The 23,998-nt window shown below is 42.6% G+C and overlaps 1 protein-coding gene across 2 annotated transcripts in view; it reads left to right on the top strand.

The window, feature by feature from the left end:
- The window catches only part of PI4K2B (phosphatidylinositol 4-kinase type 2 beta), a gene marked incomplete in the record, with an annotated part of 1,132,580 nt that overhangs the window by 583,990 nt on the left and 524,592 nt on the right, over positions 1-23,998 (top strand). For both annotated transcript variants that reach the window (XM_044062169.1, XM_044062167.1), the window contains 1 exon segment: positions 3,355-3,508. In XM_044062169.1, coding sequence (XP_043918104.1) covers positions 3,355-3,508 — 154 coding nt within the window.

The following is a 23,998-nucleotide window of genomic DNA, read 5'->3' as shown; positions in this document are numbered from 1 at the left end:
CAAACTGTGCCCACCCCTCAAAAAGAAACGGGCTTTTATTCTCGCATGTTTCTGGTTCCCAGAAAGGAAGGGCCATGGAGACCCATCCAAGATCTTTTTTTCTCATCATCTTCCTAAAAGTACCTTCCTTCTAAATGCTAACTCTTCAGACCATCTTTCCTCTGATTCTCTCACACACTGCCTTCCTGGCATCCATACACATCAAGGAAGCCTACCTACATATTCCCATTCATCCCAAATTCAGGAAATTTCTACATTTCTCTGTGGGATCCTGGCACTTTCAATTCTCTGCCGTGGCTTTTGGTCTTTCTACAGCCACAAGACTCTTTACAAAATATTTAGTGCTAGTGGTCGCTTTCTAAAGACTCCAAGGCTTTCAAATCTTCCCTTACCTGGACGATCTCCTGTTCCCAGGCCCCAGCACCCCAGAGGAACTAGGGAGCAGCCTCCACTCAGCCATGGTCATTCTATAACACCTAGAATTCACCATCATCTTCAACAAATCTTCTCTCGTTTCATCACAAGATCATACCTTTCTAGGGTGCAGATTCCAAACAGACAAAATGATAGTGTCTATCCCACCCTAAAAGGCTGAGGAGCTGTGTCAAACCTTCTCAGAGACCTTTCCCCTAAACTGTTTGTCAGCAAGACAATTTCTCAGAATCCTAGCCCTAATGGCCTCCACCATCCCTATGCTACCCCTGGGAAGAATTAACATGAGGAAATTCCAGTGGTTCATGAAGTCCGTGTAGACTCAACATGGGCATCCAGTGGAATTTCCAATCACACTATTACCTTATCTCAAGAAGGAGCTCCATTGGTGGGATAAAGTAACTGTCCATAAATCCAGGACTTCCCATTCACCCATCGCCTCCAACTCAGGACCTGTACACACACATGCTTTGGATACAGGTTGGGGGCCAGCTCTGGGCCCACACACGGTTCAAGGACAGTGGATCCTCTCTCAGGGAAAGGACCACATAAATGAAAGGAGATGAAAGCACTGATCCTAACCTTTCAGTCCTTCTAGTCCCTCCTGAGGCCAGGACAGCTGCATATCTACACAGATATGACTGTTCTGCGGTATGTAAACAAGCGAGAAGGAGGGGGGGGGGACCCTACCTCCTGTGCAGATTAGCCTTACAAGTTTGTGAACTAGCTTGCCAACTTCAAATTTCTCTACAGGCAGTCTGTATCCCTTCCAGTCAGAACTCTGTGGCAGACGCACTGAGCAGATCCACAACACATGCCCATGAATGGATGCTTCACAGGGATGTGTTCCTTGACATAGTCTTCCAGTAGGATAGTCCTCAAATGTACTTAGTCTCCCCTCTGAACAAACAACTTGCAACATTTTCTGCCAGAGAACCACATCCTCAAGCATGGAAAGTGGACAACCTATCAATTTCATTGGAAGGGGAAGTTTCTTTATGCATTTCTTCCCTTACCAATCATTCTGAAAGTCCTGCTGAAGATTCAACAGGTCAGACCAATAATCTTGCTAATCACTCACTATTGGTCAAGACAGCACTGGTTCCCCCTTTTGCACCTAGCCAAGGGCAATCACTGCAAGTTACCTCACAGAGTAGACTTAAACACATACAGAACAAGGGCTCCCTCATCCACCCACACCTGGAAACTCTTCAACTGACCCTGTGGGTGATGGAGACCTGATGACCTTTAGGCGTGTTTTCTCTGCTGATGTGCTTCAAGTCCTGCAGAAGGCCAGGAAACCCAGTATGAGGAAATCTTAACCTTTCCAAATGGAAGAGATTTTCTATTTGGTGTTTTGCTAGAAATGCAAACCCACTTATGGTGGATCTCCCTTTGGTTCTTTCTTGTCAGTGTGAATTGCTCAATGTTGGCTTAGCTTACTCTTCAGTAAAAGCACATTCATCAGTTATTTGTGCATGTCTGCTCCTTTCACCTCCTTTAGCTTCCAGATTTGAGACCAAACAGTTCCTCAAGGGCATCCTCCACATTAGACCTCCCAGGAGACCTGCCCCCCCCCCCCTGGATCTTAACTTTGTGTGACAGAAACTGACCCCAGTGCCTTTCAAGTCATCCTCCTGTAGCTCCCTCAAACCCTGCACCAGAAAACTGTTCTCCTGGTGGCCATAACTTCTACCAGATGGGTCTCTGAGCTCCAGGCCCTGATGGCTTCTCCCCCTTCTTGATCTTCCACAAAGACAGGGTTTTTCTTCGGCACCAATCCTTCTTTCATGTCAAAAGTATTTAATGAGTTGACCTTAAACCAGGCCATTCAATTGCCCACTTTTTTCCCCTTTCCCCAAAACAATAGTGAGAGGATCCTACACACTTGATGTGCACAGACAACTCATGTTTTATCTTCACAAAACTAAGCCTTTTAGAAAATCAGACCAACTGTGTCTTTCCATCCTAGGGCTCTGGTAGGTATTGCCTGTATCCAAACAAACCATTTCCAACTGGATCTCCAAATCCATCTCTTTCTGCTGTGCCTACCATGGAAAATCCCTTCCCTGCTTGATCAAGGCTCACTCTACAAGAGCATTGTCCTCCTCGGGGGCTTTCCTCAAGGGGCTAGACACCAACTCCATTGTAGAAGCAGCAGTTTGGACCTCTGTTCACACTTTAAACTAAACACTACAAACTGGATTCTCTTTCCAGATCCAGGGCTGAATTTGCCAGGGCCATTCTTCATGGTTTCCTGGAAAATTCCACTACCTCCACCTCTCTTTCTGCTTGAGCTTTGGTGTTCTCCCTTATGTAAAGAATACTGCGACAGATGACTAGGACATAGAATAGTTGTATAAGAACTTGCCATAACTGTAGATGTCCTTCTCTTCTCTGTCACAGTATTCTGTCTCACCCTCCTTCCCCACATCTTTCTGTTCTTGGATGTACTGTCTGTCTGTCCTTTGCTCTCTCTCTCCACCTGCGACTTCAGTTCTGAGGATGGTGCGCACGTGCATCACTTGTATGGCTGGCGTCCAATAGCAGCCTATGTCGGACGTACCGCTCACCTCACAGTAAGTAGTGAAAGACTTTGGTATGTTGGCCGATGTTGGGTTGCCTGGACAGGCAACCACTCCATGTAAATCTGTCATTAGGGCAAGTTCTTACAAAACTAGGCTTTATGGCTGAGATGATCTGTAAATATTGACCACTATTTTGGCTATACATTGGTGTCCAACAATATCAAGAGTGGTTAGTTATACATCTTGAGAGAGGACACAAGTCACTGTTTCTGTTCACTGAGTTTTTATTTTTAACAGTTTTTCTCCTCAGGTGTGTTGATTTTTTGTGACAAATCTGGCTAGAATAACCATGCTGTAAATAACTATTTTAACCATGCTCCTCATACTTTTATAGGTTGGCTCCTTTCAGCTGTTTGTAGAAGGCTACAAAGAAGCTGACTTTTGGCTCAGGAAGTTTGAAACGGACTCTCTTCCGGAAAATACTAGAAAACTACTCCAGTTTCAGTTTGAACGACTGGTAATCCTGGATTTTATCATTAGAAACACAGGTACAAAAAGCACACCAGACTTTAGACAAGCAGTGTGCATTTCTTGTTAAAATTTCTTTTAAAGTCTTGTCTTATAGTTTTTCATTTTTGTAGTATTCACATAGTGTAATTCACATTAAACTACAATAAAATGCTAGAATGTAAGTGTTGGACATGGTCTTTTTTTTTTTTTTCTTCATATCCCATTGCAGATGTTCTTCATCTCACATTGCTGCAGTCCTTACACTTGGGTAGTCCGCTGTCCTCGGTTGGCCCGAATATCAAAGTATAAGGCTGATGTCGGTCAAGGCGCATTTGACTGACATCAGGACGTCAGGGTACAAATGCGCATGACCGACGTCATATCCTCAGTCTTTTTTGCCGCATGGTCCGATGCAGAAGCAGCTTTGCAAGTGCCGGTTGGCGTTCTGAGATTTTTCGATTTCGAAGTTTCAGACCGAGTTCAAAGTTGGCTAAGTACCCGTTGGGGAATATTTTAGTTTTTTCTTGCCTCAGTGATTTACCGGATGTCAGAAAAAGTCAATAATTGCATTTCTTGTGGGAAACAGATACCGCATAGAGATTATCATACTTTGTGTATTCCTTGTTTAGGGCCTGAGCACGACGTTGTTGGGTGTCGCTCTTGTGCTAGATTCAATAAACGCACTATAAAGAGAAGGTTGGATTGTGCCAGGTTAGTCTTTGGGAAGCGGTGCAATTATAATATGCCGTCGGATGCTCCGACGCCCGCTTCTTCGAAGCGCAAGGACAAAGCAGTTAAGCCTAGGTTAGAAGAACCGTCTGTACTGGACGCCGGTTCTTTAGAGGTATCGGTGGAACCGGTGGTTCCACCGGAGGTTTCTTTGGGTTCTCAGGGAGAGACTTTATTATTGCAAGATGAGGCCTCTCAGGAGGCAGGTCAGGCTGAAGGAGCTTCTCAGGTTACTATACTCCCCTCCCTTCCTAGGGTGGCTAAGCCCTCTCCTTCTGTTTCCAAGGCTTCTCCCAGAGGCAGGCCAGGTTCAGCTTCAGTTGGTGTCACCCCTAGTTCTTCTGGAACTGTGCCCAAGAAGCATATGCTTAAAATGGCAGAAGATTTGATTTCTTTGATTAGGGGTTCTTTGCCCCCTCCTGATAAGAGACCTAGGGTGGAGCCTGAGCCAGGGAGTTTTGAGCAGGCTTCGGATGTTTCAGAGTCTTCGGCTGAAGACTTGCAGGAGTATTCTCCTTATTCTGACTCTGATGATGATTCTACTCCTTCTGCTTCTCCTCCTGAGGATTTTTCTTTTTCAGAAACTCTTCATTCTATGAGGGAGCATTTTAAGTGGGAAGGTCAGGACTTCTCTGATTCCAGGAAAAGGCTTAGGGAATTTTTGTTTTTACCCCAGCATAGGCCTTTGGCTATACCTCCTGTTTTAGATGTGGTGGAAGATGTTTTTGCAGAGGCTTCTCTTAATCCTGATTCTTTGCCTCCTGCTCCGGTTAAACCGGATAGATATTACAGGGTGCCTGAAGCTCATAAGTATCTTTTTAAGAGTCCTAGGGCAGACCCAGAAACTGTTGGTCAGGGGCCTAAAGGTGTTAAGGCTTCTGTTGTCAAGAATCCGGTTCCTTCAGACAAAGAGGCCAAGGCTTTGGATAGATGGGGAAAGAAAGTTTATACTTCTTCTACTCTAGCTATGAGGGCTTTGAATTGCCAGTTTCACATGTTAAAATACCAAAACTATCTCCTTTCACAATTGAAGTCTAAGGTTGATGCTCTGGCGGAAGGTATTGATTGTAAAGAGTTGCAAGATTTAGTACATGTTTCTGAACAGGTGGGTAAGCATTCTTTGCAATGTGGTTTTGATGCTGTACAGGCCTCGTCTAGGGTAGCGGCCACTGGGTCAGTTCTTCGCAGACACGCCTGGCTGAGGGATCAGAATTTATCTGACCATGTTAAATCACGGATTTTAGATGCTCCTTTACAATCTGATGTGTTGTTTGGTTCTCCTGTTGAAACAGTCTTAAAGAAAATGGAAGACAAGGTTAAGTCTATGCAGACTGTTAAAGATTTTTTGCAGGTTCAGCCTCCAAAATTTAGTAGAAATTGGCCTACTAAGGGGTGGATGTATCCTTCTTATGATTCCCAGTCTAGGGGTAGATCTAGACGTGGTAGGGGCAGAGCTCAGGGCTCTTTCAGGCCTAGAACAGGGAGTTCTCCTGCACAGTCTTCAGGTGAGGGCAGGGGTCAGTCCTTTCGTAAACAGACCCAATGACCTACCTTTTCAGCTGCCAGAGCCTTCTCGTCTGGCAGCACCTTTGGGAGGACGGTTGGCACTTTTCAAAGAAAATTGGAGTTTAATTACCCAAGACAGATGGGTACTGGATATCATACACCACGGTTACAGGTTTTATTTCCATACCTTGCCTCCTTTCAAAGGCATGCCAGACGTTCCTCCTCCACAAAGAATAGAGGCTCACAAGCAAATTTCTCTGTTACTCCAAATAGGGGCCATTCAGCCGGTCCCTATGCCAGAAGTGGGCCTAGGATTTTATTCTCGCCTGTTCCTAGTACCAAAGAAAGGGAACACGTGGAGACCAATTTTGGACTTATCTATCCTCAACACTTATCTGGACATTCCCAAGTTCAAAATGTTGACGTTACAGCAGCTTTTACCTCTGCTGGGCAAAGATCATTGGATGGTAACTTTGGATCTCAAGGAGGCTTATCTTCATGTTCCTATCAGACTCAGTTGCAGGAAGTATCTGCGTTTTCGAGCTGGGACTTCACATTATCAGTTCTCTGCATTGCCCTTTGGCTTATCTACTGCGCCCAGAGTGTTCACGAAGGTTCTGGCTCCAGTGATAGCTTTCCTCAGGTTGAAAGGAATACAGATTTATCCCTATTTGGACGATTGCCTGATTCTGGCTCAAGAAAGGGACGAGCTTCTTCATCATCTGGATTATGTGATAGCAGTGCTAAGATGCCTGGGGTATTCTGTGAACGAAATAAAGTCCAGTCTAGTACCCTCTCAAGACATGTGCTTTCTGGGTGTGAGACTGAATACAGCATCCCAGATGGCCTTTTGACCCCGGACAAACAAAAGAATCTTTCCCTTTACTTTCATCAGTTGTCTCATCAGTCCGGGCTGACTGCAAGGACAGTCCTTCAAGCCTTAGGGTTCATGGCATCTTGTATTCTGGTGCTTCCCAATGCCAAACTGCATATGAGGAAGCTACAATGGTATCTCAAAATGTATGGACACAGCACTGCCAGGATTTGGACACTGTCATTCAAATAATACCTTGCATTCAAAAAGAATTTTTGTGGTGGGCTCAGGAATGTCACCTAAACAAGGGACTCTCTGTGACCCGGCCAGAGGCGAGTCAGATTCTAACGACAGATGCCTCAGACAAAGCTTGGGGAGCTCATCTGAATGGAAAGTGGATACAAGACAAGTGGCCTGCCAGACTACAACATCTACATATCAACTTGAAAGAGATGTTAGCAGTCCAGTTTGCATTAATAGCCTTCAAGGATTTACTTCTTCCAGGGCAGGTGTTGATTCTAACAGACAACACAACTGTCATGTGGTACATCAACAAGCAAGGCGGAACACATTCTTATCCTCTATGCAGGCAAGCAATGATTTTGTGGGAGACTGCTCTCAGTTTACAGCTAAATCTTCAGGCAAGGTTTCTGCCGGGAGCACAGAACTCCTTAGCAGATGTGTTGAGCAGACAAATTATGGATCCCCACGAGTGGAAATTGGATCCTCATGTATTTCGGAAATTGACAGTGTCATGGGGAACTCCAGACATAGATCTGTTCGCTTCCCCACTAAACCACCAGCTGCCAAAGTTTTGCACAAAAAGGTTTCATCCCACAGCTTGGAAAGTGGATGTTCTTTCTTTCAATTGGAGCAGTCTTCATGTGTATGCTTTTCCGCCTCTGCCTCTCCTCCCAAAGGTACTACTAAAGGCCAGACAAGACAAGCCAAGGATGATTCTGATAGCTCCAGATTGGCCTCGACAGCATTGGTACCCATTACTGAGGAGACTGGTACGGAAGCCTCCATGGCCTTTGCCTTCGATTCCACACCTATTGTCTCAGGAGGACAGTCATTTGCTCAATGTCAAGCTTCATTCTCTGCACCTAACAGCCTGGCATATTCTGTTTTGAACCATAGTGGGCCTCCACTTCCACAACAAGTTTTAAATGTTATTTTGGAAGCCAGAAGGCCTAGTACAAGGAAAGTGTACGCAGACAAATGGAAGAGATTTTTGTTTTGGAGTGCAGCAAAGGATTTTGATGTTTCTGGGCCTAATTTAAGTGTGGCTCTTCAATATCTTACTGAGTTACTGGACAAAGGTTTGTCCTTCTCTTCTATTAAGGTTCATGCTGCAGCAATTTCGGCTCACTATGATTGTGACCCACCATTGTTTTCTCATCCTTTGTTCAAGCAATTTCTTAGAGGGGCAAAGAATATCAGACCCCCACGAAAAGCTCCTACTCCTGCTTGGGATCTCAATTTTGTGTTGGAGAAACTCACTCTACAACCTTTTGAGCCTGCAGCTACTGCTGAATTGAAGTTTTTATCATGGAAGACTGCTTTTTTGTTGGCTATTACCTCTGCAAGAAGGGTATCTGAGTTGCAGGCCCTTATGGCAGTTGAGCCTTTCTTAATTTTCCATAAGGATAGGGTATCTTTACGTACTAATCCTTCCTTTATGCCTAAAGTGGTTTCTAGTGTGGCTTTAAACCAAACTATTCATTTGCCTACCTTTTATGCAAATCCCCAAAATAAAGGGGAAAAGATTTTGCACACTTTAGATGTACACAGGCAGTTGCGTTATTATTTGGACAGAACTAAAGGGTTCAGGCAGTCTCAGCAGTTATTTGTTTCTTTTGCTTTGAGTTCTCAGGGCAAGCCTGTGTCAAAACAAACTATTTCTAAGTGGATTGGGTTTTGCATTGCTTTCTGTTATTCCCATCATGGCAAGGAAGTTCCAGCTGGGATTAGGCCTCATTCCACTAGGGCTACTGCCACTTCAACGGCTTTTTTGAGAGGGGTGGCAACTAAGGATATTTTGGAGGCAGCTACTTGGAGTTCGGTGCATACTTTTTCCAAACATTATCACCTACCACTTTACTCTAAATCCAGGGCTGGTTTTGCCACTGCTGTTTTGCAGGGCATTTTAGCAGCTCCTGCTTCCTTATAATTTGGCCATCCTCCCTTTCCTCTGCTTTGGGATTCTACCCAAGTGTAAGGACTGCAGCAATGTGAGATGAAGAACATAGTACAGTTTTGTACCTACCATAAATGTAGATGTTCGAAGATCCACATTGCTGCAGTCCAATTTACCCTCCCTCCTTCCCCTCTGTTGTTAGAGGCGGTTGTGTGGGTTGAGTGGTCATTTGGGTGTTTATTGTTATTGTTTATTGTATATATTGTACATATTTTTAGTACTAGGATGGTTGGTTGTTGGTTTGCTGTCTTTTGGTTTTTGACCTTTAGGGTCTTCTGACATCTGGGGCAAGAAAAGACTGAGGATATGACGTCGGTCATGCGCATTTGTACCCTGACGTCCTGATGTCAGTCAAATGCACCTTGACCGACGTCAGCCTTATACTTTGATATTCGGGCCGACCGAGGACAGCGGACTACCCAAGTGTAAGGACTGCAGCAATGTGGATCTTCGAACATCTACATTTATGGTAGGTACAAAACTGTACTTTTGTGCGTCTCTCTGTATGTATATGTGCATATTATGTGTGTGTGTGTGTGTGTGTGTGTGTGTGTGTCTACATCTGTGTTCATCTATCCATTCACAACCCAAGCCAAGATGTCACATCAACAGAATCCATCATCTAGAGATAGTGTTCTCACCGCTGGTTGGTTAGCCGTGCCACAGTTGTTCCTTACATGCTGGGTATTGTTTAAGGTTGCATTCACTGCACTTATTGCATTCTGATTCTCAAAGTCACAGCATGCATATTTCTAAGATGGCTGAACACCGCAAAACAGGTTGACTAAAGCGGTCACAGTTTGAAAACTATAAATTAAGTAAATGTTGTTGGATAAAATTATTGAATTGGGTTGTAATTATGCAAGAAGAAATTTGGAGAAAGTGAAAGTAAAAGAGGGAGAAGAACCTTGCAGCCATTCAGCAAATTATAGTTCATATTTCAGCTTTTGTACATGGGATGACATCCAGCAGTTTAGGGGAAAAAATAAGTCCGGTGTATTCAAGAGGTGTTTAAAACAGATGAGACACTGGAGAAGTATATAGTCAAATGACATAATGTAGAAAAACTACAAGCTTTAAGCAGCTATTCAGATCAACTGGTAAAACTGCAGAACTCAGAAGCTGAATTCACTGAAAGCCTGGCTGAATGTCAGAAAGAGTTACTTCAAACAGTAACAGACTTAGAAGATAGAGCTCACAGAGAAAACATGAGGGTTTTTTTTTTTTTTTTTTTTTTTTTTTTTTTGCTGCTATATCAGAAAAAACAAGGAATAAACTGCATTAATTTAATGAAAGTACAATAAGCAACTGGACTGGTGTTTTGCAGCAGGATTATTTAGTTAAGATGTCACATAAGTTTTGCTCTAAATCTGTTCATGAGAAAGTGAATGAGATCTATAAAAATGTAATCATGGTAGAAATAACTGCTCCTAATAAAACTGATATAGATGGTAAAAGTGTTAAAATTTAAGGACACAATAGTATTTGTGGAAAACTATTATTCATTCATTGTACACCAGGCAGAGAAGAAGCAAGTTTAACTCTGTAATCAGAAGTTGAGCGACAGGTATGAGACTGAAGTTGCTATATCCAGCTGTGTTCAGAATGTTTTTTCATGGAGGATCAATTATATTTTTTGGATCCAGAACAAGTTAAGGATGATATGAAAAGTCTTCAGAAAACAAGGCAACAGTCTGAAGGAGACCGTTTCTCAGACTTTTGACAAAGCCCATAGAGACATTTTGCCAGTGAAAACTTTTCTCTTGTTCTAAAGGAAAGTTTGAGCGAATCTTAAAAGCTCAGAAGCAGACTAGAAGAATCAGGAGCATGTTGCACTTGAACCAGAGACTGATGTTGGGCGATAGCGGTGATCAGAAGGAAGGCCAACTGCAATATTAAATTAGTGAAAAATGGCAGACACGTAAAACATCATTCCCCTTGGAGAGATAGTTTAGGCATCGGAACTGTGGGTTCTACAAGTGGTTCAAAAAAGCTATAAATGTGAAGTTGTTAAATCTCACCGTTTATTCTCACTGATGGTTTCAGAGCCGATCCTCTGCTCCGACACGGCCAATAGCAAAGCTCAAGGTTTGCCAGTAGCTCGAGACCAAGCCCCTTATCCCATGATGCACTGCTGGAATTACCTCAGATCTAGTTTGCCGTGGCACAGATCTCTGTGTTCCAGATAGCTCGGACCAATATTATTCGATAGATTCATCTATTTGCAAGTTTAAAAACTTTTTTCTAGACTTTCTTGTTAGGATAGTTTATATATATATATATATATATATATATATATATATATATATATAGCTATATAGTTTTAGACTTAGATTTAGATAAGTGCTCTGTGTTGGCTTGTTTTTTTTTTTCTGTAGAGTTGGCCTAGTAGATGGCCTTGAATTTAACCACATTCTTAGGAGTAGTTTGCTAGATAATTTCTTGAGTGTGTTTCAATTGTTTAAATTTGTCTAAATTTATAATAGAAATGTCTGATGAGAAAGAAAAACCACATCCTAAATCTGGCTTGAAAAAATGTCAGGATTGTGGGAAAAAGTCAGTCACTGATGGGCATGTTCAGTGTGTTCATTGACTAGGGGCATTACACCTCCAAGACTCTTGTAGCATCTGTCACTCCTCCTCTTCCAGGGTACTTTTAGAGAAAAGGAGGACATTAGTGGATAGGGGTTTACTTCAGCACCCTTTCTCAGAAGCACTGGGTGACCAGGATGGTACTAGTAGATCCTCAGTCATCCAAGTCTTCAGGTGACTCGAAAGCATCGAAAAAGGCTAAAAAAATGGAGGGTGTAGGGTCATCGGTTCCACTGTCTAAGGAACAGAGTGTCCCTTCTGTTCGGAGCCAGCTCACAGCTTTGGAGCTGGTTTCTGAGATTCCCTCATCTCGTCTGCTCCAATCAGCACCCTCGGTACACTCTTCGAAGTCTTCTGTCAGCCTCTCAGATCTGGATATGGACTAGTTTGTGCAGGAGCTTTTACGGGCACCAGGCCTTGCCAAATTGTTGTCGGCTCCGACGCCTTCATCGGAGCCGAAGACCATTATCCCGGACTTGACTACTCCACCTCTAAACTGTACTGGACTTTCGGAGCCGAAGGAGCCCGACCTGATGGTTGTTGAGCCTGGGGAGCCGAGACCTGCTCCAGTGTAATCGGTTCCATCTACTCAGACGTCCTCGGCACCGACCAGGGACTCTAGAAGCCTACATTCTCCTGTCTGGTCCGGAGAGGATAGTCATACCGATTTTTGTCAGTGCCGACTCTTCCTCTCAGAGCTTCGGCTCAGATGAGCTCGGCTCCTACCTCGGGCTTGGTGCCCATGGCCTCGGTGCGGGACGATCGGATGGTCCCTTCGGAACTGTCTACCCCTTCTCGTCGGAGCCATGGTGCGTTTGATGCCATGAGGAGAATCCTGTCTCCAAAGAAATCAGCATCAGGTCTGGCTTCCTCCTCCCCTCAAGCGCCTGTGTCCGCTCCTACCTCTACCGTTCCACCCAAACGTAGAGACCCTGAGCCTCAAGTAGCCACACAGGGTGCCCCCTCCTCTTCTGAGACCTCCCCAGATCCCCCCACTGAGGAGGTACCCAGGAAGAGACTGCAAGAGGAGGCACTTAGACTCCCCACAGGAGTCCTTTGACATCTGACACAGGCTTGGATGAGTCAGAAGGGTCCCCTCGATCCCCCTCTGAGGATATCTCCTTTGCGGAGATATTAGAGATCCTTAATCAGAGGAGCGGTTGGCAGTTCAAAAGTCCTACTTAAGATGAGTCAGTGCTCTTGAAGGCTTTCGGGTCTCAACCTTCCACTTCTTGGCTGTCTCCGCCTTACGATGAGCTCATGGAGTTGATCTCTCGTAAGATGTGGGAGTCCCCGGAGGCCATGAAACCTGTCCCTTGGAAGCCAAATAAGGTCATCTCTGCCCCAGTGGACAAAGCCTTTTTGACTAAGGGAGTGCTTGTTGATGCCATGGTGGTGGCGGCAGCCAGCAAAAAGGAAACATCTGAGACGTCCTCATCTATCCATCCTCCTAACAGAGATTCTAGGATCATGGATAGATATGGGAAATGCATGTTTAGTTCAGCAACCTTTTTCCTACGATCACTGAACTATTTAACCCATTTTACAAGACCACAAAGAGATCTCATGAAAGAGCTAGGAGATGCTCTCCAGGGTACGGTAGCTGCAGGGGTTGCCGACAAAGTTAACACATAGCTCACTACCCTAAACTCGATTGTGAACTCATCCATGCGTCTCATATCTTACGCAGCTGATGGTTCGAGTAGAGCCGATAGTTGAGGCATTGCCCTGTGTAGCCAAGCCTGGCTGCGTCTCTGTTCCTTTGTAGAGTCTTTCAAGTCTTCTTTTATCAACACCACATTTGATGGCCCATCCCTGTTTGAGCCCAAGGTAAAGGAAACTCTAACCAGGTGTGAGCAGGAAGGCAAGACTCTATCTGCCATTGGAGTCCATTTTTCTATCCCTACTCGGCCCTATCCCAAGGGCCCTAAGGGCAGAAAGATGTGGTTCCGAAAAGCACAGGGAGCCTTTCAGGACACACGTGGAGAAACCCCCTCTGGAGGCAGAGGGAGGGGGTTATAATGGAAGACTCTGCCCACACGGCAGGGGGGGTCCGCAACAGCAGGGTGACAGAGGCCAGTTCTCTGGTCAGCCCTACTAGCGCTCCTGAAAGGAGACCTGGCTGTCTGGCTCTGGAGGCAGTTGGGGGTCGCTTATCTTTGTACCCAGAAGCCTGGCTAAGCATAACATCCGATACCTGGGTACAAAGCATCATTTCCAGAGGGTACTTCATACCTTTCTCTTCCCCTCCCACTCCTGTAAACAGAATCTCGGATGGTCCACCCAGTCTCAGGAGCAAGCAACTATAGAGGTCTGCTAGAAAAGAGTCATCCAGCCAGTCCCAGCAGGCCAAATTGGATTCGGAACTTACTCAAAATTCTTTTTGGTTCCAAAGAAAACAGGGGACTGGAGACCTATCTTGGACCTCAGCAGACTCAACCAATTTGTAAAAAAAAGAGAAGCTCCGAATGGTCACACTTCAGGACATTCTTCCCTTTCTAAGGAAAGGTGATTGAATCGATCTCAAGGACGCGTACTGCCACATAAAGATAGACAGACACTCAAGAGATGACCTGCGTTTCCGGCTGGGAGCCAATCACTACCAGTTTTGAGCCCTGCCCTTTGGTCTCACTACAGCCCCCAGAGTGTTCACCAAATGCATGGCAGTGGTCACGGCTCACCTGAGGCGTCTAGGATTCCAGGTGTTCCCCATATCTAGACGATTGGCTCCTCACCGCTACCACCAGGCATCAATTGATTCAGGCAACACAATCTACTCTGACACTCTGCCACCACTTAGGCATTACAGTCAACTTTGAAAAGTCTGCCTTGTCGCCATCGCAGCATACCATCTTTATAGGAGCAAAGTTAGATACCTCAACCACCACTCTTCGTCTTCCAGTCGAAAGGATCTCTTCGCCAACACGTCAACTCATTGGTGTCAAAGAACAGAGCTACAGCCGCAGAGGTCTTGAAGGTACTAGGTTTGATGGCGGCAGCAATTCTAGCCATTCCACTCGCAAGGATGCATATGCAAATTCTTCAATGGCTCCTGTTCGCTCAATGGTCTTACCAGAAATTACCAATGAACCATATGATTCTCATCACAAACTCTTGCAAGAGAGACCTTCGGTGGTGGTTGACATCTCTTCATGTAACAATGGGAAGACTCTTTGTGCCCCCCCCAGTAGCCACTGTGACCACGGGTGCTTCCCTGATAGGGTGGGAGGACATTTTCAGGGAAAGACTGCCCAAGGCACATGGACAGATCAAGAGTCACATCTGCATATCAGTGTTCTGGAGTTGAGAGCAGTACTTTTGCAGTACTTCCAGGACTCTCTTCCTCTAGGGACAATTGCAATTCAGACAGACATGTCAGTGGTTTGGTACTTGAACAAACAGGGCGGAACAGAGTCTTGTACCCTTTGTCGAGAAGCCCTCAGGGTATGGCAATGGGCTGTGTCATCCCAGCGTTTTCTGTTAGCAACGCACATCCCGGGAAAATCCAACGTGATAGCGGACAAGCTGAGCTGGGCATTCCTGTTGCCTCACAAGTGGTCTCTCAACCAACACGTTGTGGACATGATTTTCCACAAATGGGGCCAGCCTTGCTGCAACCTCTTTGCCAGTCACATCAATACCAAATGCAGAAGCTGCTTTGCCCTAATACCACCTCCGGGACATCCCCCAAGAGAGACACTCTTACAAGATTGGCCTCCGGGTCTCCTATATGCATTCCCACCAGTCCCATTGATACCCAGGTTTTTACAGAAAGCAAAATCCCTGGGAAGGGCTGTTATCCTTATAGCCCCCAATTGGCCTCAGCAGATTTGGTTCCCTTTTCTTCACCATCATCTGCTGGAGGATCCATGGATCCTGGACCCAGTTCCAGACCTCCTGACACACCCGTCAGGGGACCTCCATCCTTCATTGCAGTCTCTAAAGCTGACTGCTTGGCTGATCCACTTCCCAAATAGCCAGGCGTCATTCACTCTCAGATGACACAAGACAAATTCTATTGTCTTCTCATAAGCCATCCACCAGAAAACTATAGTGCAGTAAGTGGAAAAGGTTCTCCATTTGGGCCAGTATTCAAAAAAATTACCCTTTCTGAGCTCCTTTGTCATCCATTTTAGAGTTTTTGACAATGATTTTTAAGGAAGGAGCAGCAGCTGCCACAGTTCAGGTTCAGTTAGCAGCCATATCTAATTTCCACCTTGGATTGGATGGGTTAAATATTATGGCCCATAAGTTATCTAAGGTTTTTCTTAGAGGTGTTTTTCACATGAGACCTCCTGTCAAAATCCCTTATTCTCCCTGGAATTTGATTTTTATGTTATCTCAAATAATTCTTCCCCCCTTCGAACCAGCATCATCTTGTGATCTCAAATTTTTGTCCTGGAAAACTATTTTTCTAGTGGCCATTACATCTGCCCGCAAAGTGTCAGAACTTCAAGCATTATCTATCAGACCTCCCCATATGATTTTCCATGCTGATAGAGTATCTCTCAGAACAAACCCCTCCTTTTTGCCTAAAGTCTGTTCTGAGTCTAATATCAATCAGGTCATTGAGCTGCCAGTCTTTTTTCCCAACCATTCCACAAATTGGAATACATGCTCCACAGACTTGACGTACACAGACGGCTCAGATTTTATCTTGATAGAACTAAGGATATTAGAAAATCAGATCAACTCTTTGTATCCTTTTCGGAGGCCAGAAAAGGTAGACCAGTGGCTAAAACAACCCTTACAAAATGGTTATCTGATTGTATCTCATTTGTTCATGCAAATGCTAACATACCTTTGCCACACAAAGCAAAGGCTCATTCAACCAGAGCCGTTTCTACATCTTCTGCTTTTCAAGCTAAATTGCCCCTTGATAACATTTGTGCTGCAGCCACTTGGTCTAAGCCTCATACCTTTATCACTCATTACAAAGTATATGAGGCTTCCAGGGACAGGTCTTCTTTTGGTTCTGCGGTCCTGAAAAATGTACTCCCGTGAGCCACCCAGGAATGCGGGTGCTAGGGATGCTACCCATCAGTGAGAATAAACAGCAAGATTTAACAACTTCACATAAAGAAGTTATGTACTCAACATAACGTTCCGTGCGAGTTTCTCGCCTTTATTCTCACGTCCCTCCCTCCATCCCCCTCCTGGCTGACAGTTGACCTAGAGGCTAGTTATCATCCTGATTGTTCAATGCTTCTTCCTTCTTGGGGAGTGCACCCCTTACAGGGGGATATATAGATGCAGCAAACAAGATCTGAGGTAATTCCAGCACTGCATTATGTGATTAAGGGGCTTGGTCTCGAGCTACTGGCAAACCTTGAGCTTTGCTATCGACCGTGTCAGAACCGAGGATCGGCTCTGAACCCATCAGTGAGAATAAAGGCGAGATAAACAACTCACATGGAACGTTATGGTGAGTACATAACTTCTTTTTTTGCTGACTGTATTAAAATTATGGAAAAAATTGTACAGTAGAAACTCTACTTTGAGTCATTCATTTTCAGAAGTTTGCTAACTGGCCTGAAAGAGTGAGTGTAAGTAAAATATTTTTTGTTCTTGATGTAATACAGCCATGTATAGTATAAATTTAAATGTGAGGTGGAAGAATTTTATCAGTGACAGTTGAATATAGTAGTGTTATTAGAGAAATTACTTTTTTCTTAGTTGCAGTACGTCAGCTTTACACTGTAGCATGATAAAGGCTGGAAAGAAGCAAGTAAAATTGAGCTGTTGTGGGGATGTCAAAAGTGTATTTGATAATTTTTTTATAGAGAATTAAAAGATAATTTCCTCTTTTTTCCCCTACAGGTGGGTGTCTAGACTGATGTCCTTTAAGATGTAGACAAGTTTTTAAGCAAATACACATGACAAACAAGAGTGATTAAAAGTATGAAAATGGCAGTTCTGTCTTGCAATTGCAATTTTTACCTGTTTTTTTCCCATTAGCACCTGATATTAGTTTGAGTTTAGGAGCCTGCATGTGCAAATGATCGTGAAAAGTCTGAACAGTGTGTTCTAAGTGAAGTCTACAAGGTACAATGTAATTAACATTGAAAGGGATAACGACAATCAGTTAAGTAAAATCTTATGAACTGAAAACTGAATAGTTATATACGCATTCATCTGTCCAGCAGATTTAGTATTTGAATACATCAAATACAATAGTGCACTGTAGTTTTGTTTACATTTTAATGTTTACTGAAAAAGCATGCAAGTTATTTCTCACAGCCAGGATAGAGATAAAAAGCATGTAGAAGTCTGTATGTGGAAACAAAACTCTAACATGCAGTTTAGCATGGTTAAGCTTAATTTTAGAATAGATGATGTCTGTGGGTGCAGCCATTGATTTGCAGCAACTGCTCCTATTTGGAGGGATAACTTTTTTTTTCAGGAAAATGTATGTGGTTTTATGCATTTCCATTGAGCTAAAAGTGGATGGAGTGGTCTGAAAACATGTTAAGCCTTTTGTTTCTTGAATGTTTTAATTAAAAAGAAAAGTAAGGGAAAAGGTGGACTGGGTTAAAATAGACATGAGAAAGAGCAACTGCATGCAAGATCAGCAGTGGAAGGGGGTGAGAGTTAAACAGGTCAATTCTCCCCATAGAGCAAACTAGCTTAGGGTTATCTATTAGGAGGGGTAATTCAAACTGTTGAGGGGGTAGTAGAGATTGAAGGATTTGGGATGCAAGTCCTTAAGGAGAATAGCAATTGCACAGAATACTATATCCATAAAATAGCAGAAAGTATTCTGAGAACTAAGCCAGAGTAGGAATGGAGAAAGGAAAATTTAACAGTAGGGATAACTGCAAGTAGGGGTATGAAAATAGGAAAGAAAGGTCTGGCGTTTGCTTGAAGGAATTAGTAAAGGAACCAAAGTACCAAGTGCAAATAACTTGGGAGGGAAAGCTGTTATAATGTGATGAGGCTAAGCAGAAGTTTAGACTGCAGGTTAGAGACTGCGTTCCGTATCGGGGATTGATAGAGTACAATCAGAGTGCCAAGTGGAAGAATTTTTATTTGAGTCTAGAACAGCAGCATCTAAAAGTGATAGTTACTATAGTGTGTATAATATTGTATGCTATAAGTATCAGTCAGGAGAGATTATAAAAGATTGGTAAAGGAGAATGGAAATGCAGTTGACAAAGGAACAGAGGGAAGAAGTCTGTAAGGCTCCTGTGTATGAAGCAAAGTCCAGAAAGTTTAGACTTTTTGAATGAAAATGTTATTTTATACTACAAGGGGATTTCAGAAGATGTTTCCCTGGTAGGTAAGTAATGCTGCAAGTGTGATAGGGAAGAGAGAGGTAATCAGGAACTTGTTTTTTAGAAATGTAATGAAGTGGCAGATTTAAAAAATTCAAAGCAGAGTAATTTAGCAGAATCACTGGTGAAACAACTACTTTGTAACTAAGCTTGAGGTGTGGAATATAGGATCTGAATTGCATAGGCATAAGACCTTAGTAGGTTCAATACTGTTGGCTGCCAAAACAAGCAGTAACTAGAAAAAGGAAATCAAAATCTAAACCAGTTATAATGAAGTGTTGGCTATTTTGTAAAGGGTGTGAAAGAACTGGAAGTCGGAGCTTTTGAAAAAAGGGAAGGGATCATAAATAAGTGGAATTTATGGTAATATCTGTGACGAGGTTTAGTCACCCAGTGGTGTGAACATTGGCTCTAGATTGTCACAGTTGAAGTTACGCCTCAACCCTGTATGCAAAAATGTGAAAAAGGGGTTGTGAATAGAGGGATAAAATATGTGCAAGATAATGTTCAGGAGGAGTGAAATTTAAGGGAAGGCAAGAACTGAGCAATTTATGTAATGTTAGAGTGCATGAAAACTGTTAAAAAGAATGTATATTGTACTTGACTCTTAATAATGGAAGCTGTTCCTATATTTTTTCTATACTATTAATTTTTGTAAATATTACCGTTTAAAATTCTCTTCTGAAATTAAATCTAAAGTAGCAATAGTTTCCTTTTTTCCCCTGGCCTGTATATTTTTTAATGAAAGAAGCTTTATTGTCTACATGACTATAGCATTTATGATTTTAGCAACCTGACAGCTTTTATATTTCAGCTGAATTTGTCAAGAGTTATTGTTTTGGTCCTCTCCCTTAATCCCTTTCATGTTTTGTGAAGGTTAATTCCTTTGCAGACAGACATTTGACCCTTTCTTGTGAGGAAATTAACCATCATCCTGATCTAATGCATCTTTAATATAGCAGCAGTTTTGTAGTTGTGATAAATTTTGGTCTGTTTCTCGTGGCTTTCCCAAGTGTTTGACTTGCAGTTGTGGGTTACAGACGTAAAGAAAATGAACATATCATTGAAAAAATGGAATGCTGTTACACTAGTAAAGAGTTTTGCAAGGGGGGTTTGCTCTGTGCTACTTGAATGCATTCAGATTGCTGCACTTCTGAGTATAAGGAATGCTCCACAGTACCTCAGACTTGGACTTGTATATTTATTCCTCCATATTAATGCTTGTTTCTTCTGCTACTTCAGGCATCATAGTTATGGTTAGAGCCCAGTCCAACACTAGGTGACCTGGGCAGTTGCCTAGGACCCATCGGCTGGGAGGTCTGCTGGCCAGGGGAGTTGCCACAACATTTAGTTTTTAATCTAAAAACAAAAAATAATAGAACAACATGAAGAGAACCAAAGGCCCTTCTGTAAAAATATGCAAATCCAATCGAACAACAGGAGGGTCACCACGGCATAAAACTTTTGTTAAACACACACAGGATTAACGCTTTCGGAAAAAAATTACCTTCTTCAGATCCACTATAGTTGATAAGACATACCCCCAATGGGCTTTTAAAAAATTTAAAAAACCTCAATATACCAGTCATACATTAAGAACAATGTAAAAAAATACAATGGAAATGCAGTGCAGATTACGTGCTTAATACAAACTAATAGATTGCCAATAAAACTTTACATCATTTATAAAGACCTGCTTACAAAGTCAGATCAACGAATAAAAAACTTAACCATTAACAACATAGTCGAAAAAGACTGCAACATAATATCAGCTAAAAGCCTGCTTTTGCACCCAAATTGTAGCTAAATGCAATAAAGTAACAAGGAAATGCAACATATCAAAGACTGCAAGCTTGTAAAACAGGTTTCAGTGGAATGAAACAATTTAAACCAGGATAAATGTCCACTCGGACATCAGCTATCCAATTCATCTCCTTAACCTCTGTGGCATTAATAACATCACCCCCTGTAAGTGTAATTTTAACCATGTCAATCACCATAAAAGAAAACTTAAGGCTGTTAAAACATTTAATATGCTGAAATAATGCATTACTCTGTAACTGATTGCGAATAGCACCAATGTGTTGTAAAATCCGGTGTTTAAACATCTGATTGGTTTTACCAATGTAAAACCCTGCACATTGCTCACATTTAGCAGTATAAATCACATTTTTACTGTTGCATGATGCATACCTCTTATAAGAATAGCACTTATTGGTAACCGGGTGTACAAAAGCATTAGATCTATTAATAAATGCACAGGCTTTACATCTATTACAGGGGTACATACCTGTCTTGTTACTTAAAAGCATACTAGTTCTCCTATCCAGTGGTTTATGGCAAAGTAGATCTTTCAGATTCTGATACTTTTTATACAGGAAGCGGGGTGCATCTCCAACTATACCCCAAATCTTATCTTCCATCATCAGTAGTTTTTAGTTACTGTGTCTAATGTCACAAACACGCCTGGAATCACTACTGAAGACCTGTGGTATTCTAACTGGTTAGGGTCTATTAATTACTTCACACACATTATCCCTTTGTTTAGAAGAGAACCAGAGCTTACCCTTCTTATGCTGCATGTCATTAAGATCACCCATAAACCTACGTATCTCCTTATTTTTATAACCATGCTGGGCTAAATTATCTGCAACTTCTTTAGCTTGATGCAAAAAGCTAGTATCTCTATTACATAATCTAGAGATTTGTAGAAGTTGATTATTAATAATATTAGGAAAGGTATGAGGGGATGCATACTGCCCCTATCTAATAGTGCATTCTTCCAGCATGAATTACAAAACAATGAAGTAATAAACTTCCCATCAGCATCTGCTTCTAACACATCTAAAAATTCTATTAATTGTGAAGATGTATGAAGCGGAAAATGTAAAAAAAATCAGTAATCAATTAAACTTCATAATTGAGTTTGATCACCCGCCCATTAAACAAAAACGTCATTGACAAATGTACGATAGAAAAGGACATTTTTATGCCATGGATTAACAACATTTTGAACATATCTGCCTTCCCATTCTGCTGTAACCAAGTTTGCATAACTGTTAGCACAGGAGGTTCCCCTAGCAACACCCCTGCGCTGTAAATAAATAGTATTGTCAAAGCAAAACACATTGTTCAAAATAATTTTTAAAAGATGACATATACTAGTCATAAGTTCTTCATCTAATAAAGACAACCTGTCATTGTAGCTGCTGAAAAAGTCTAACCCAGCATCTTTGGGGATGACCATAAACAGGCTCGCTATATCTAATGTAATTAATAACTAATCAGAAGTGTCGGTACAAGCATCTTCAAAACCATAGAGTTGGTAAAGAAAATGTGTTTTTATATATATATATATATATATATATATATATGTGTGTGTGTGTGTGTGTGTGTATATTCATAAACTCAAATGCCATGGAACAACTAGTTACCATCCCCACAAGAGGAGATAACATACTTGACCTCATCATCACGAACATGGGAGCACAATGTTCAACACCGGAAGTATACCCCTCACTGGTGAGATCAGATCACAAACTAATCTCGCTGGAGGTCCTCATCCCACCCCCACCTGAAATAAAGAAGACCACAGTAAAGAACTTCTCGAAAGCCGACTTCACACTTCTAAAGACTAGTGTGGTCTGCTTTAAGGCCCCCGAGCAGTGGGAAAACAGTACACAAGCAGCTGAATCACTTACAAATGCCTTCTACCAGCACCTGCAGGACTGCATGGATAAGGCAATCCCAAGCAAAACAAAGACTCTTTGTACCAAAGGCAAGCGTCCAGTCTGGTGGACCCCAGCCATAAACAAACTCTACAACAAAAGGAGGAAGCTACTACAAGATAGAGCAAAATCCTTAAAAGGTAAGACACCCTTGATCACTATAAGTAAAAAACTAAGATCTCTCATAAAATCATCCAAAGCAAATTTTGAGAGAAAAATAGCTAAAGACTCAAAAGACAATCATAAGGCCTTCTTTAGCTATGTTAGAAACCTGGGAGGAAACTCCCAGATATGCTCAGAACTAGTTCAAAATAATGTGAAGATTACTGATCCTACGGACATTGCCAACATACTGGCTGACAGGTTCAGTGCAAACTTCTCCCCCTCCCCAAAGGAGAGATATCTATACCAAATGATTGCAGCCCCCCAAACATCTCCAACGCCCAAGTGAGAACTGCTCTCTCCAAAGCAAAAAACACAGCATCCATGGGACCTGATGGTGTCCCCGGCTGTGTGCTCCACCAACTCAATGAGGAATTAAACCCACAGCTAGGACAGCTGTTTAATCAAGTCTTACCTCTGGATCATTACCCAGGAGTGGCGCACTGCAACTGTGGTCCCACTTCACAAAGGCGGTGCCTCCACCGACCCTGGAAATTACCGGCCCATTAGCTTGACAAGCCTTATCTGCAAAGCCTTGGAGAGGATCATAATGGACCTCATAAATAAAGACATAGGAATTTGCAGACTTTGGATCCAACCCAGTTTGGCTTTGTCAAAGGCAGATCATGCCTTTTAAACTTGGTTGACTTTTTGAAACAGTCACCAAAGCCATTGATGAGGAAAGGCAGTCCATACAGCCTACCTCGATCTGGCGAAGGCCTTGATACAATACCCACTCGGGTATCATTGAAAACTCATCAGCTTAAATATTAACCCATACATCACAAGATGGGTTGCAAACTGGCTGAGTGACAGAACCCACAGGGTCAGAGTTGCTGGCGCCATGTCAGACTCAAAGCCTGTCACAAGTGGTGTCCCACAGGGCTCAGTCCTGGGCCCACTCTTGTTTGGCATCTACTTCTCCGAGTACAAACAAACACAGGAGGGTTATGGCTGACAAAGTTTGCAGATGACTGCAAACTGGCCATAGTAGAAACACATCTGACACAGATATCCTTCAGAAGGGTCTCACAGAAACGGATAACTGGTGCCAGAGCCATGGCCTAAAGTTAAATGCCAAAAAATGCATAGTCATACCCTTCGGGAAAAACAAGGTTACCCCTAGCTACCAAATAGGTGGCAATCCACTGAGCACAGAAGAAGTTATCAGGGACCTGCAGTTGCGTAACTACGTTAGAAGTGCCCTGAGGCAAACTTTTCCTAGGCGCCCCAACACCCCCCCCCCTGGAAACCCAAGCCATCAAGATGACCGAGCCAAAGAAATCACATTTCCAAAAAGAAATTCCCTTTGTTCATTAAAAGTTTTAACAAATTTTTGAAAAACCCAAGAACTTTTGGACTAATTTTTTTTTTTTTTTTTTTTTTTTTTTTTTTTTTAAAAAAAAAAAAAAAAAAAAAAAAAAAAAAAAACGGGTGTTTTGCCTGTGTTATATATAAATAAATAATACAATATGGTATGATAGATACATATGGGATAGATATAGATAAACTCAAGATATTTC

The sequence above is a fragment of the Protopterus annectens genome, chromosome 2.part1, assembly GCF_019279795.1.
Source record: "Protopterus annectens isolate FY-2018-M chromosome 2.part1, PAN1.0, whole genome shotgun sequence".
Lineage (NCBI taxonomy): Eukaryota > Metazoa > Chordata > Ceratodontiformes > Protopteridae > Protopterus > Protopterus annectens.
The sequence above is the reverse complement of the archived record's forward strand: the minus strand, read 5'-3'. Positions and strand labels throughout refer to the sequence as shown.